Consider the following 15216-nt stretch of genomic DNA (forward strand, 5'->3'; position numbering starts at 1 on the left):
TAGATTTGAACCTACAGCAGTAATAGAAATACGTGTGTTTAGTGAACTTAAATCTTAATAACAGCCTGGAGACTTATCTTGAAAATAGGAAGTATTTCAGTTACAGCAATTTTCTCAGTTAAATAATAGCAGCTTTCAACTGTTCATAAGTGTGCCTCAAAATTTATTTGGGATCTCTAGGAAATTTTTGCAAACAATTCTAAGATGAAGTCAGGAAGAAAAACATACATAAGGTCCCTCTAGCATCACATTCAAGTAACCATCATTAAATGTGCTTGTGAATAAGTAGGTTAACATTCACTGATCAGTTACACCAGTTGAGAGTATCAGCTTCTTACTTTAGCTTCTGATGTTGGCTCCAAAAAGCACAGGCGATTCCCAAGTCCCTCAGCTGCCAAGCAAAACTTCCTTTGTTCTTTATGAATACTGGCAACACACTGAAGTACTACTTCATCATCCTGTCACAATATGAAGTACAAGAAAAAAAAGTAATTATTTAGAAGTTATATACACACTATAATGTTAAGAAATCCTGCAACATCTGTTGAAAATTAAGACACTATACTACTATGACTGATATAATGTACATAAGCAGAGATTCTTTTGATGTATATCTATATCAACTATAAATGTAAAGATTTCCATGTAGATTTATATTCAAGACTTTATCAAAGTGACACAGACTGCACACTCTCTTCACAGCTTTTACAAGTGTTGTGTCCTTTTGTTTCTTTAACAATATAAAACAAACTGTAAGCACACTGTTACTAAGTTTTACTTAGCAAAATATTTTTAATGCTTACAGTAAAAAACCTTTACTGCAATTTTGCAAACAACAGTGCTCTTTGTCAGCACAGTAAACTATCAACACTATTCCTCAGAATGCCGAATTTTAACTTTTAAACTTCCATGTAATATGTGTACAATATGTACATATGTAATATGTTGTTCTGTGTACAACCAAAGATCCAGCAGGCATTTTTCAAGTGAAAGTTCAAGTAAGTCATAAGAACTTGATCCTCAAAAGACATACCCCAAGAATAAGAGCACTCTGGAAAAGCTCTCTTACAAATTATTGCATAATATAATGCCAGACGCATAAAGTGCCAAGCCCTTTTCCACCTCTTAATATGTGACACTAAAGCTGATATAAGCAAGCCAAAACAGATTATATTTAGTGTTTCACTGTGTCACAGAACTAAAAATAATTTTATTTTCCAAAACTTGTCCACTTACTAAGAAAATCACCTCTGAGAGAGCAGCAGTAGAAGCACTTATTTTTATACAGGCATGTAACTGTTTACCAAAAGACACTGCCTTACAAGTTTTTAAGGGGGCAGAAGCTGATAAAACAAGAGTGATATGATATGTCACTGTCCCCTCCAGCTACAAATTTATACTGGTGTTAATTATTATTATCAAAGCAGATACACAACAGCCGCTTGTACTGAACTCTGAGATCACTTGAACAATTATGTTCTAAAAGCAGAACTGCTATTTACAGTCCCCTTATGCAACTGCAGTGCTATGACACTACCACGGCTTTGGGCACTTGAAATAAAAGCTGGGAGAGACAAAGTCATTTTCACCAAAGGAGCTAAGTGACACACCCTTTAAATAAGGAAATCAAAAGCATGCTTTTCACTTGTGTGATTTTACACGTGTGCAAGTTACAGGGCTTTCTTTTAAGAGACCCTTCACTGCCTACTTATTACTACTACTACTAAAATGGGCAAATATTACATTTCAGACTAATCAGCAGTTATAGACAGTGTTTTTCTTATCTAGCTTTGCATGACAATCAGTAGTGGTTTCAACAGTACAGAAAAGGATTTCAAGACATTTTTGCAAACAATTCTAAGATGTAGGAGTCAGAAAGAATTAATTAATGCAAAAAAACTATCTTTCTTCCTTTTGCTTCTGCTTCCATTTCTATAAAATGCTCTCTGAATTTTTTAGCTTACAAGTTCATTAATAAAATAGTTTTCTGCTTTTTAATCTTCAGTGTAATAGGTTGCAAAATATTAACAATACAATTAAACACTCATTACTACATGCCTCCTTTAATGGATTTTAAAAAATTATCTATTTGGTGGGGAAAAATTAGAACATATGTAAGATAAAAATAAAGATGCTTAAAACATTTTTCATCATCTGGTTCCCATATTAATATTTGAACATACATATTTTAGAGCTAAAAATAGTAAAATACTGAAACATGAATTTGTAAATACCAAGACTTAGAATAAAATTGAGATTTGCAACTTAGCTTGCACTTATCATTACATTACATTACTTCCATATAACTCAAATTGTATTTATTCTCCCTACTATATTAAAGTATTCATCATTCCACAGGTATATGTATAGAGGTATATGTTTAGTCTCTATTATAATTTGTATTTCCCTAAAAAATAAAATTATGCCTTCAGTCATTTTACAAGGGCACATCCTATTTTTATAGGGCAAGGGGTCACAGCTTCAAGCTGAAAGAATGTAGGATTAGATTAGGCATACACTGGAACAGGTTGCCCAGAGAAATTGCAGATACCCCAGCCCTGGAACTGTTCAAGGCCAGGTTGGATGGGGCCCTGAGAAACCTGGTCTAGTGGAAGGTGTCCCTGCCCATGGCAGGAGGGTTGGAACTGGATGAGTTTAAACATCTCTTCCAACCCAAACTGCTCTATGATTCTATGAACATATATAAAACTTACTTAAAATGAGAATTAATCAAATAAATTACTACTTTCTTTTTAAATCCACATGCATAAAAGGGCAAGAGTTTATAACATAATGAAATTAGTATTTGAATATTCTAGAATTCAGAAAAATAAGCACTTAGCATTTACACTGGCATCACAAAAACCTTATCAATCATTGAGTTCAGTAATCCCAAAGTACAAGCACAGAATGTCTTAAGAAATGTATGCAGCATTCAACACTGAGTTTTTTTGTTATTCACCTAAATGGCCAGTGTGCCCTTTCCTTTGTGCTACAACACTTAACAAGCTGGACATTTGCTATGTAGGGTAAAAAAACTTCAATAGTTTTTAAACTATTTTTTTAACTATTTTTTTAAAGTGGCAAGAATATGATATTATACGGTATTTCAGAATGTTTTGCAGTAAAGTTTTAAAAATTATTCATTCAGGACTGAGCATAACGGATTAGCAGAACCTATACAATCTGCAAATGAGACAATTATGCCCTGTTAAGATGATTTAGCGTTAAAGTGTTCTCACTGAAGAAACATTGTTCTGGCTGAGGTCTGTAATTGCTTTTTTGGTCTGAAGATGCTAATAGAAATGAGTTTTATGGAGTTGCTATGCTATCATGAAAAAGCAGTACCCTGTTTGCAGTACCTAGTTTGTGAACCATGAATTCAACATATTTAAATGGTTTTGGTTCAGTAAGTGTCTAAAATGCAATTTTTCTCATCTAGCTGCTCTGACATTTCCATGTTCTAGTCCATTTACTTTTGGGGGTGAGGTCTTGGTTTTGTCATTTTTTTGTTGTTGTTGTCATTGTTATTTGGGGAGTTTGGGGGGGGGGGGGGGTGGTTGTTGTTTGGTTGGTTTGGTTTTTTTTTTTTGGTTGGTTGGTTGGTTGGTTGGTTGGTTGGTTGGTTGGTTGGTTGGTTGGTTGGTTGGTTTTTAATAAAACAGGCTTAGAGTGCGTGGAATCACAGGCAGGAAAAGATATCCATAAACAGTGGTCATTTGCACAAGAAACTGCTTTTGCTATTGCTCCTCAAAAAGTACACACATTCTAAGCATCAGTTACTAATAACTGCTTTCCACCAGTGGCATCATCAAGAATTATGGAAAGTTAACCATGAGATACATTTCATACTACCATAATTCTATCTATGCACAAATACAGATGCATAGCAACTTCTAACTGGTTTTTTTCCTTAATGAAGAGGAAGTGAAAGTTCTCCCCTTCTGTCCAGAAATCTCATACCTGATTAGGATTAATCTCTCATCCCTTTAGCAAAAGGACACAGACACAGAGTAACTCCATCCCAAATCTAAGAAGGTTTATACATAGAAACATTGAAATTGCTACAATGTATTTCAGATGGTCTGAAATCCTGCAGAATTTACCTAGTGTCACGTAGCTAATGTGTCATAATATTGTCCATTGTCAATTCGTGTACTCACACAAATGCATAACTTTTGCAAAAAGGAAAAGGACAGTTTTGAACATTTGGGGGTTTTTTGAAAGTAGGTAACCACATAACTTTGTGTACTGCAAAAGTAAATTTCTATTTGCTTTGGCTAGAGCTGAAGCTGTATTCCAAATTTGACTATATAGTAATGTCAATGTACACTGATAAACAAAGGTATTTCTAAAACAGTTACAAATTCAATATGTTCTAATTTTAAGAATGAACAAGTTACCAAAGTAGAACTTGATTCTACACAAAAGTATGTCTTTTGTGAATACATTAAATATTTAAATTTTTTTAACTGAAAACTTTTATTCCCAGCCTTCAGCAATACAGAATCAAGCAGTATACTATATAGCTTTAAAAATTAATTTTTAAAGAACCACAGTCCAGTAGTTCATTACCAAACACTATTTTGTCTTGATGTTCAGGCTGTCTTCTTCCTCAGGTTTCAATATAAAGTGAGGGTGAACTTAAACTGAGCTTCCTGTGACAAAATAATAAGTCAAAACATAAACAAAATTGATCTTTTATTACTCAATTACTTGACTTGCTGCAAAGGGATTCAATGATCGAGGTTAATTAATATATTGTTGACATGACCTTGCTCCTTCACAATTCATTAGTTTATCAACACAGAATTGGATAACAAAGAAATTTGAAAAGTTAATGAAACTTTTTCATTTATGTTGCATATATATTCCCTAATTAAGAGTTGTAGTGACTTATACAGTGCACATAAATTGTATCCAGAAATAGACACAATTCAATATATTTTATATTATCAAGCACAGAACCATGAAGACACTAAATATATACAGACAAGTTTTGCGGGAAAATTATACCCTAGATTTAGTTTATTACCTCCTGAGTCAACATCCACCTAATCTCTATTCTATTCAGAGCTGAAAATGAGCTGATAAACAATAAAATTGACATGACACTGAAAATTAATCAGTTCTAGATAATGAATCAGCTTTGTTATAATAGTTCAAGAAGAAAGCTTTCTCAAAAAAGCATATTTTGCCTATTATTTACTCACAGCTGCAATAAACCTTCAAGTAGGTACTTGCACAGGAATGACTAACTTAAATGCAAAGTGATACAGAATTGTTTGAAAGTACATTCTTCTGTAAAACCATGGAAAAATTTTATTTGATAATACATCCTTTCCATCAATAAATATATATTATTTTTTAAAAAGCCAATAAATATCCATTAAACAAGGAAACTCAGAATTCCTGGGTTATTAGGGTAGAACAAGCAGGCATATCAAGTTGATGCACTGTATAGGCCTGATTAATGTGAGACACTTGCTGATTATAGATCAGTGCTGCAAAAAAATGACTAAGTAAAAATCCACAGCTACCTTCACTCTTTGATAGACAACATTCTACTCACATCTCTTACTCTATCACTAAGCACAGGATGTAAATAAATATCTTGATAGCATTTGAACACTAGCTATAAGCTGATTCTTCTACAGGACTGCATTTCTTTAGAGTTTTCTGGAATAATCTTGGAAAACAAGTAAAGTTCACCCGAAATTGCAGTCTACAGCGGCTGCATTTTTCTTCACAAAATAAGGAACTACATGCAGAATTGACAATGCTCTAACCCAAGATGGATTTGTTTGTGCCCACCAAATTTTGTTTGTGCCCACCACTTCCTTTCCCAAGGGGAATGGTCTCAATGAAAAGCTGCCTCCATGAGGTTCTAATTTGTGCAGAACTTTGTCCAAAATGCACAGCATCAGTGCATGGCTAACATCACAAAATAAGTTCAGACATTTCTTAAAACAAGTACAGGAAACATTATCTTTGTCCCGTTTAAAAAACAATCTTATAGTCTTAATTAAGAAATAGAAAAGTATTTCTACTTGCAAGTTTAAGCTTTAGCAGTGTTGCCCTAGGATATGGAACTGGATTTTCCTCTTCCTACAGCAAAAAATCTCTCCTAAATCTAACCCCATCATAAGCATTTGAAGTGGAGGGAAGAGAGGGGGAGGAGGTATGGCAGCAGTCAAATAGATGAACACACAAATCCTTTATAGAATTTTACATTTTCTAGAGTTTGGCAACTTAGTTTTGCAAAGATCTTGATGACAGAGTATAGAAGTGAACTTCTTATGCTGCTTATGATTTCTTCTCAGTTACCCAGGATTCACCATTATTTTCAGGTCAAGATATTTTTGGAACCAGGCAAGTGGTTTTTGTACTTGAGCATGAAAGGGACATGCCTCCCTTCCATCCTCTGCCTGTCCAGCCTCCAGTCTGCTCTTGAATTCATGTTAAATTCTAATTTGCAGCCTCCTGTGCACTAAAGTAATACAGTTCAGCTACAGGAAAATCAAATTCTTGTGTTTGTTTTCAGCTTGGGGTCCACAAGTTGCATTTCATATTACCAAGTTCCCACATCACAAGTTTCAGTGAAGTTTGTTGTCCATGCCACTTCCAGCCTGTCTTTTCCAGTCTAAAATGTCCTAATCTCAAATAATTGGTTCCTCATCTGATTGTCATCCTGTTCCTCATTTGACCTTTCGCTCAACATTTTCCAGTTCTAATGTTTTTTTTTTTTTTAATAAGATAATCACAATTCCATTTATTATTAAAGGTATGGAAAAAATCCCACGTTTCTGGAATAGCAAAAGGATGTTCTCTCTTGTGTTCTTTATTCTGTTCTAAGTAATTTCTAACATTTAATTGCCCTTTTTGGCCATTAATGAGTATTAAACTGGTTCATTAACTGAAATACTATAACACTAGGATCTTACTTTTAATTTCTGAGCCAATTATTTTAAGCATGAAGCTGGATTGATTTTGTTTCCCCTCATATTTACAAATTAACATTTAGCCTGAATTTCAACTGTTACTTAATTTCTGAAGGTCTTTCTAGAATGGTTCATGGTTTGACCACATTCCCACTACTCTAAATAACTTCCTGCCATGAGTGCTGTACCTACTTATCCCCCTTCCCAGATCCTCCAACTCTTCCCCTTCCCTGGCAAAGGCAGTCGAACAAACTGATCAGCATCCATCTTTAACACCTCAAGCTGAATAATATCATAAGCAACCTGCTCCAGAGAGCACTTACAATCTCAAAAACTCTGATGTTTAGTGAAATAAATAAATAAATAAACCCAACAAACTAATTAGGGCCATGAGTAATAGTTTTAAAATATGTATAAGAGTCTGATCCAAAATGGAAAGGAATATTGTATTTCCCATGTGTAACACACAGAACTAGTAATATAAATCTTTAACTGCAGCAAGATTCAGGCTGGGTATTGGAAAAAATATTTCCTTTTCCTTTCCTAATGATAAGACGAGTAAGGCTCTAAAACTGGGTTGGTTATAGAACATGTTAGCACCACAGGTATTTAAAAGCAGGTTATGTTAACATCTGTGAGTATGCTGTTGCAGGGGTACAGTCAGTCTTTTCTTAGACAAGGAAATATACATACCCTGAGGTCTCTTAAAAACCCTTGTTTTCAAGATCCCCTAACTGACAAATAATCCTTCACAGTTACTGAAAGTTAGAACATGATTTATAATCCACTACGGACCATCAGTTGGGTTGATCCCAATGCAAAAATATATCTTTTCCCTCTGTTTTCTACATATTTATGTTTTCATCTCTTCTCGTGAAAAGCAATGAACAACCTGAAGTGAGGCTTTAGAATTAGAAATAGACATTATTCTGCTGTCTTCTCTTTATCTTATTCCAAGTATGTTTTAGTTATACAGGTTTGTTTCAGCACAATTCTTGAGCACACAAGAAACAAGACACGATCTCCTTTATTTCTTCATGGGTATTCACAGTCTCTCACTTGACAAATTGCAATAAATATTCTCAAAAAGATTACTAAATATTACTATATCTTACAATTAGCTTTTCTACCAAATGTGCCATCAGTCAGAATGATAGCAAACAAAAATTCCACTAATTTAATACTATAAAATTCCAGCTTTATACACTCCAGTACAAAATGTGCATATAGAGTTAAAGTTTTGACTTTTAAACTTTGTGCACACTACTGTTTGAATATCTTGATAATAAAACTCCTCTCTTTTTTTATTCTTGTTTTTTAGTCATAGGGTAGTTCTCCCAGCAAAATGTCATTCTAATGAATGTGACTTTTCTTTGACGAGGAAAAAAACAAGACAGGCTGGCAAAATAAACCAGGACAAATACTTTTCTAAACAAGGGAATGAAATGCAACACCACAATTAAAGTAAACCCAATATACTTTTAAAAACACTGGATATTCATAGATATATTCTCTGTTAAAACATTTGCTGATAACTGAATTCTGATGCTCCCAGGTGCAAATATTTTGTACTTTCACTTTTGCAATTCTGTTCCTGATTCTATGTCAAGATATATAGAGAAAAATATATAATTTTTGTTCAGTGCTTTTCACCTATACCAAAGGGCTATATAACAAGTTAAAATTGTGATTTAAAAAAAAATTTATTCCAGATGGGTTTAGTATGACCCCCAGAATTTGGGAAAAAAAGAAATTGTGTCTAATTCTATTCTCGTTTTTCCATTAATGAAACTTCCCTAACCAACCATCCAGGGGCCCTCTGGCACAGTCACTCCTGTACCACCTGAGCTGGGACTGAGACCTTTTAGCAGCTACACCCCCACACTCACACATTCACACCAGGTTCCCTCACCTGCTTGACCACAGGGTTCCCATTGCAGTCTCAGAGATCCAGATCCTTCAAATAATTTAATCATGGTACAATAACTAAATAACAAAATAAAGCTCGAGCTGGTGCCCCCCCTGAGGGACCCTGAACACAGGAACCCCTGGGCTTTGGTACCACCACAGTCTGAGCACAGGAGACTCTGGGGGCTGTGAGCTCCTGCTGGGCCTCCGAGTGTCTGGTCCCCTGTCTGGGCCACAGGTCCTGTGCCCTTCTTTATGCAAAGGGTCTCCCAGAGCCCAACCTGCAGCTCTCACTGCAGCTGCTCTCCGAGATACTTTCACTGAATGGATTTCTCAACATTTAGTACTGCAAACTATGTAGTACTCTTTAATCTGTAGAATAACAGATGCTAAAAATCAAGTGAGGATACAGAACTATTCTTTCAGAAAGCTTGATAAAATTCACTTAGATAGAGGAAATAATTGTTTTTTAATTGTGTTATTTATGTCCATTATAATTATGTAAACAGTTTAATCTTATTCTTGAAAAAATACTCAGTGCATCATAGTCAGTTTTTACAAAAATGGAAAATCATATAGTCAATATCCACCTACATCATGGATAATACAGCAGCTTTAATAAAAGCTGTAGGTTTGGTCTTTGAATTTCTAGACAGTGTTTTGTGGGAAGTGAGTCTAAATCACCAGACAACAGTGAAAATACAGAATTAAATGAGTAGTCAAAGTGCTTTTTCACAGCTGCTATAAGGCTAATGATGTATATGAAACACTTGTCACACCTATTCCTTGGTTTGCTGCATTAAAGAAGATAATTGAAGAAAGGTGACTCAAGTTAGCAAGCTGATGAAGCGTACCAAGACTTCCTAAATACTAGTATAAAAATAAAGTGTGCTAACTATATGTTTCTGTTTTATAAATCCATTTAAAGGATCCATTAAAAAAGAGTTCACAATTTACCTATCTTCCAACTTCTTAGTAGATATAGTCAATTATTCCACTAATTCTAAAATAGAAGCTTCATAGAACACCCCTTTAAAGGATTCCACTACTTCCACATCTGAAAAGAACAGAACTTTTCAAACCTATGAACTCATACTCTATTATTGGGATTTATTGCTTCAGTTATTGTTACTGCAACACGTGGCAAATTTGTATTTTTTCTTTCTCTTACATTGTGAAAAATTAATTTCATAAAACTGATACAGAAATCAGTTCTAGTATGGCTTATTATTTCTGCCACTGCTTTTCTACTTATGATAAAGGATGTGGAAAAATTCTGGCTGTTGAATTTATTATTTACCAAGGCAACACAGTCTTAACTATTTAGACTTCCTAATTAAGTTCATAAAAATTAAAAGGTTCTTTGATTAAACCTTGCTTGGGTTGTTTTGGGTTTGAGGCTATGATCCAGAAAAATAATGTATTCATTTGCCATCTAGCTAGAACAATTCAGCTGGTTTAGGTTCCTGTACTGCAAAAACAGAGTAATTTTCCTGCAATTAAGAACAGAAGTTTGGTAATTCTGTATCACATGTCCATGCAGAAGTCGGATTCAGAGCAAAAGTACATAACTACATCAGAAGTCTTGCTTCATGATCATATCACTTTTCCTCTGACAAATAACCCTCAACAACAAAATTCCTTAGGGGAAATTTCCAAAATCTCCTCTATATTAATCTTTATTTGCTAAGGCAATTAAATTCTTAATAAACAAAATAATTGTTCATTGTTACACAATGACTGACACTTGTGTATAATATGCAGTACAGATTTGACTAATTGAAGTTTTGAATATTTTGGATTTTTTTTTTGTTGGAAGACAGAAGAGATTTCTCACTTGAAAATTAATTTTTATTACAGTTACAAAGCTAGTGTATGTCATGGATTTTTCATTTTGCCTACTCTTTGTCAAGACAAAAAGCAACTTCTTTCTTTTTTTGACAAGTCCTGAGAAAAAAGAAACAGGAAACCAAGTAAAATCTCAAAAAATGTTTTTAACCCTCAAAAAGACCCAAATCCAAAACACATAGAATCAAAGAAACAAACAAAAATTAACTAGACCCTACTAGGCTTACACTCTTACCTGTAGTTTCTATCAATGCAACCTAGCATGTCTTTACTGATGACTCAACATTGATCAACAGTCTCCAAAAACTACTACAGATGTCTGTGGAGTCCTGAGATTAGGGAATAGTGACTAGCTACTAGAAGCAGCTTTGCCTTACCAAGCGCATGGGGAAAGGTACACGACAGAAGTTGTCATGGGAAGGAGCAGGAACAATTACCCTCGGTCTGTGAACTTGGAAAGGGAGGACAATGTGTGAACCTCTTCTTTGGAGATAAACTAAGAATGTACATAGGGAAAGAAAGTGTACTGTTTCTTCCAGGAGAGTTTTTTTGGGTATTCTTCTCTTCTCTTTTCTTCTTCAGATCAAAACAATGACAAGTCACCCAGTTCTTCAACAACTCAAATCCCTCTTTTTAAGTTGAGTAATATGAACTTTAATCATATGCCTCCTTATCAAATTAGAAATGAACAGAACAAAGAGCAAAGAGGCAATATGCAATGCATATGATCCATGCTGAAGCTGTGTGAACATATAAAAAGTTGTGGAATTTAAATACTTATTTTCAAACTTAAGTTTGGACATACTTATTTGTCGTAATTCAAATGTTCTTATAGGTAACTTTATACTTCTATTCAACTTGAAAGGTACTCACATTGCCATATTCTATTCAGTATTTCCATGGTTAAGCATTTCAGTCATATTGTCAGGCAGCAGAAGAAAAAAACCTGTGCCTGCTCATCTAAAAATACATAAATCTGAAATTATAATAATGGGAACAAAATTAAACTGTAAACTGCTAAGACAGATAAGTTAACAGGACAAATTTAATTATTACCTTTCTTTAAAAAAACACCCAAACCATATTTCCAGTCATTAAACCATTTGTATTGTTTTTTCTCTTACATACATGCCAGCAAAGCAGATGTTTCCTGTTTACAGAACTACCAATTTTGTCTCACAGCAGTTACATTCTGCCGTTCTGCCAAAGAGAAGTGAATCTTCTGTATATATCTTGAGAGCACTTCTTTTCCCCACACTATCCACTCATAATAGTGAAGACAAAATTTTTCAATAAATACTAATATACTTGTTCCATAAATTAATACTAGAAATATTGTTAACTAAAGTATGTATTCAAGGACTAAGGCAAGGTTCAATATCAGAGTCAGCTTATGAACCAAAAAAGGTTCATAACAGATTCAAGTTATATTTTTCATTTCTGTAATTAGAAAAGCTTATACAGGTCTCCTGCAATATGATAGAATTTATTAGTACGTCCACACAGAAGTGCATACTGCATGAATATTTTGGTCCCAAAATACAGACATCACAGTCATGTAATTGAATCAGGAAGGGGTCACATGAATATATCATCTTAGGCTTTCCTTTGCTTTCAATGTCTATAAATAAATCTTCTGGTAAGCAGTATGTGTTAACATCTAGAACAAAGGTGTGCTTAGGGACCTCATATTGTAAATCACCACAAAACCCATAAACAAATGAAGGAAACCAATATCCAGAGCAGATCTTAAATTAGTGGTGGTCATGGGGAGGTGGATTGTCAGGAGACTTAGCTTTACTTCCAGTACTTGCTATTGGTTTTTTTTTAACATCTTTTTATAAATTAAAAGCCTTTATTTCCTCATAGTAACATACCAAGGCCTGTCTTCCCCCAGTAAGCATACAAATTTCTCCCAGTAACCACAGCCTGTTCACTGCAAATGGATCCTTATGATGACAGCAGAGTTCTTTGATGGAAATAGCACCCTCTGACCGTTCTCAGAAGATTTTAAAAATAGAGTTGGGGTTTCCGTTGTCAGTCTATTCCTTCAACAGTGGTTGGACCAAAGCCTAATCACAACTCTGGAACATACTCTTGTATCTTATATCAAGCCATCAGCAAGGCAGAATAAGCAAATATACAGCAATAAAACATCGTCAGTCCTTTTCACAAAAAAACCCAAACAAACCCAAACAAAAACAAAACCAGAAAAACCTTTGAATAAAATATTGCTTCAGAAAGTTCAGCAGTGTAATATTGACCATTGTGCTGCTTTTTTTTTCAATTCAAATGCCAGGTTGTATACTTGCTATTGAAGCATTTAGATAGTTTGCTGCCCTTCTTATCACAGCTTTCTCTACCTCTCCCTTTACACAGTTCTTCATGGAAATGAGATAGCATTAGATAGTGACCACAAACAGATATCCACACCAAATACCAAGACCAAGTGTAATATCCAAAATATTTATCTATCATCTGTCATTAAAGCTGTACCAAATATTCTTTAAAAATCACCCCTTTGACTTCAAACTGTAATGCATGAGAAAAAGAAGACTTATTAATTGAGCTGATGTAAACTAGTTATGCAGACCGGGTTGGTGCACCTCAGACAAATTAAATATGTCCTCTCCTATCAGGCAGAGCCCTGTCTTTCTTTACAAAAGTGTTCTTGTTTCAGCAGGGGTACTGAAAGGGTTTCTTCGCAGTGGCTGGTACAGGACTATGTTTTGGATTTGTGCTGAACAGAGAGTTAATAACATAGAGATGTTTGTGTTATTGCTGAGCAGGGCTTACACAGAGCCAAGGCCTTTTCTGCTTTTCCTAGGTCACACTGGTGAGGAAGCTGGGGGTGCATTGGAGGTTGGGAGGTGACACAGGCAGAGCAGGTGACCCCAACTGACCAAAGAGATATTCCAGACCATATGGCATCATGCTCAGTATATACAGGGGGTGGAAGAAGGAAGAAGGGGGGACATTTGGAGTGATGGTGTGTGTCTTCCCAAGTCACCATTACAGGCGATGAGGCCCTGCTCTCCTGGGGATAATGAACACCCATGGGAAGCCCTGAGTTCATTCCTTGTTTTGCTTTGCTGGTGTGCATGGCTTTTGCCTTCCCTTTATCTCAGCCCATGAGTTTTCCAGCTTTTACCCTTCTGATTCTCTCCCTGATCCTGGTGGGGGACTGAGCGAGCGGCTGTGTGGGGCTTGGCTGCCGGCTGGGGTTAAAGCACAACAGAAAGGAAGTGACATTAAGTATACATGTTAATTAACAGAATGGCAGATTGACTAAAAGCATCAAGATATATGCCATGCTGATCAAGAGGTGGAATTACCCAAGAAAGGTGTACCCTGCCTAAGCACCTTATCATTACTTACTGAATGGACGTGTTAGAGCAGGTCCCAAGGAGGGCTGTGGAAACAGTCAGAGGTTTGGAGCAGCTCTCTTGTCAAGAAAGGCTGAGAGAGTGGGAACAATTCTCTCATCGAGAAGGCTGAGAGAGCTGGAGTTGTTTGTCCTGGAGAACAGAAGGCTTCGGGGAGATCTCAATGAAGCATTTCAGTACTTAAAGGGACTTATAAGAAAGATGAAGACAGACTTTTTACCAGGGCTTGTAAGGACAGGATAAGGGACAACAGTTTTAAACTAAAGGAGGGTTGATTCAGATTGGACTCAAGAAAGAACTATTTTAGAAGGAAGGTGATAAGACACTACAACGTTGTCCAGAAAATCTGTGGTTGTCCCATCACTGGAACAGGTCTCTGAGCAACCTGATCCAGTGAAAAATGTCCCTGCCCATGGCAGTGGGCTGGACTAGATGATCTTTAACGTTCCCTTCTGACCCAAACCATTCTGTGATTCTATGAGTTGTGGTGTCAGTACTGGCATGCTTTGCAACTCTCACATTCATAACCCCTGACAAAGGTTATATAAGCAAATGAAGAAATATACTAGATATATTAGGAAAGGAAGGTATTATAGTTCATTTTAATGGAACATCCTTTTGGAGAGAGAAATGAATGTAAGATACATTATTGTGTATGTACAGACTTGCACATATTTTGTTTGTTTTACCCATTTCTTTTACATCTGGTGCAAGTGAAGCAGGCTAACCAGTTAGCAACAGGAAGATATAACATAGAACATCCATAAAGACAAATTTATAACAAATTTATTTTCATTGCAGAAATTAACTGGTTACTGAAGATCACAAATGTAGATATTTTGGCATAATAACCCAGCCTGTAGGGTTTAGCTTAGAAATTTTTACTGTTCGAAAGGGGATCATAAATACTAATCGAATAGCCAGTGTCTTGTCTCAATTACAGATGAACCAATTTAAAAAACTTGACACCTGACAGCAGAAGGAATCCAAAAAGAAGCTGTCAGCCTTTTGGAATCTTAGTGCATGACCACTACCAGATTAGTAAAGATACCAACAGCAATAAACATTTAGATCATGTCTATTTCAAAATGAGAATGGGTGTGCACTGTATTTAGCATATTCTTTAAATCATC

General features: G+C 35.4%; 1 protein-coding gene across 1 annotated transcript in view; it reads right to left on the reverse strand.

Annotated features, from left to right (window-relative positions):
- Positions 1-9189, reverse strand: part of RYR3 (ryanodine receptor 3) — a 161691-nt gene extending 152502 nt beyond the window's left edge. Inside the window, exons 1-3 of the mRNA XM_069018746.1 lie at positions 9144-9189; positions 8854-8882; positions 339-458 (exon numbers count right to left, since the gene is read on the reverse strand). Coding sequence (XP_068874847.1) covers positions 339-458; positions 8854-8882; positions 9144-9189 — 195 coding nt within the window. The remainder of the gene's footprint in view (positions 1-338; positions 459-8853; positions 8883-9143) is intronic.
- Between the last annotated feature and the right edge of the window lie 6027 nt (positions 9190-15216).

The sequence above is a fragment of the Aphelocoma coerulescens genome, chromosome 5 (genome assembly GCF_041296385.1).
Source record: "Aphelocoma coerulescens isolate FSJ_1873_10779 chromosome 5, UR_Acoe_1.0, whole genome shotgun sequence".
Lineage (NCBI taxonomy): Eukaryota > Metazoa > Chordata > Aves > Passeriformes > Corvidae > Aphelocoma > Aphelocoma coerulescens.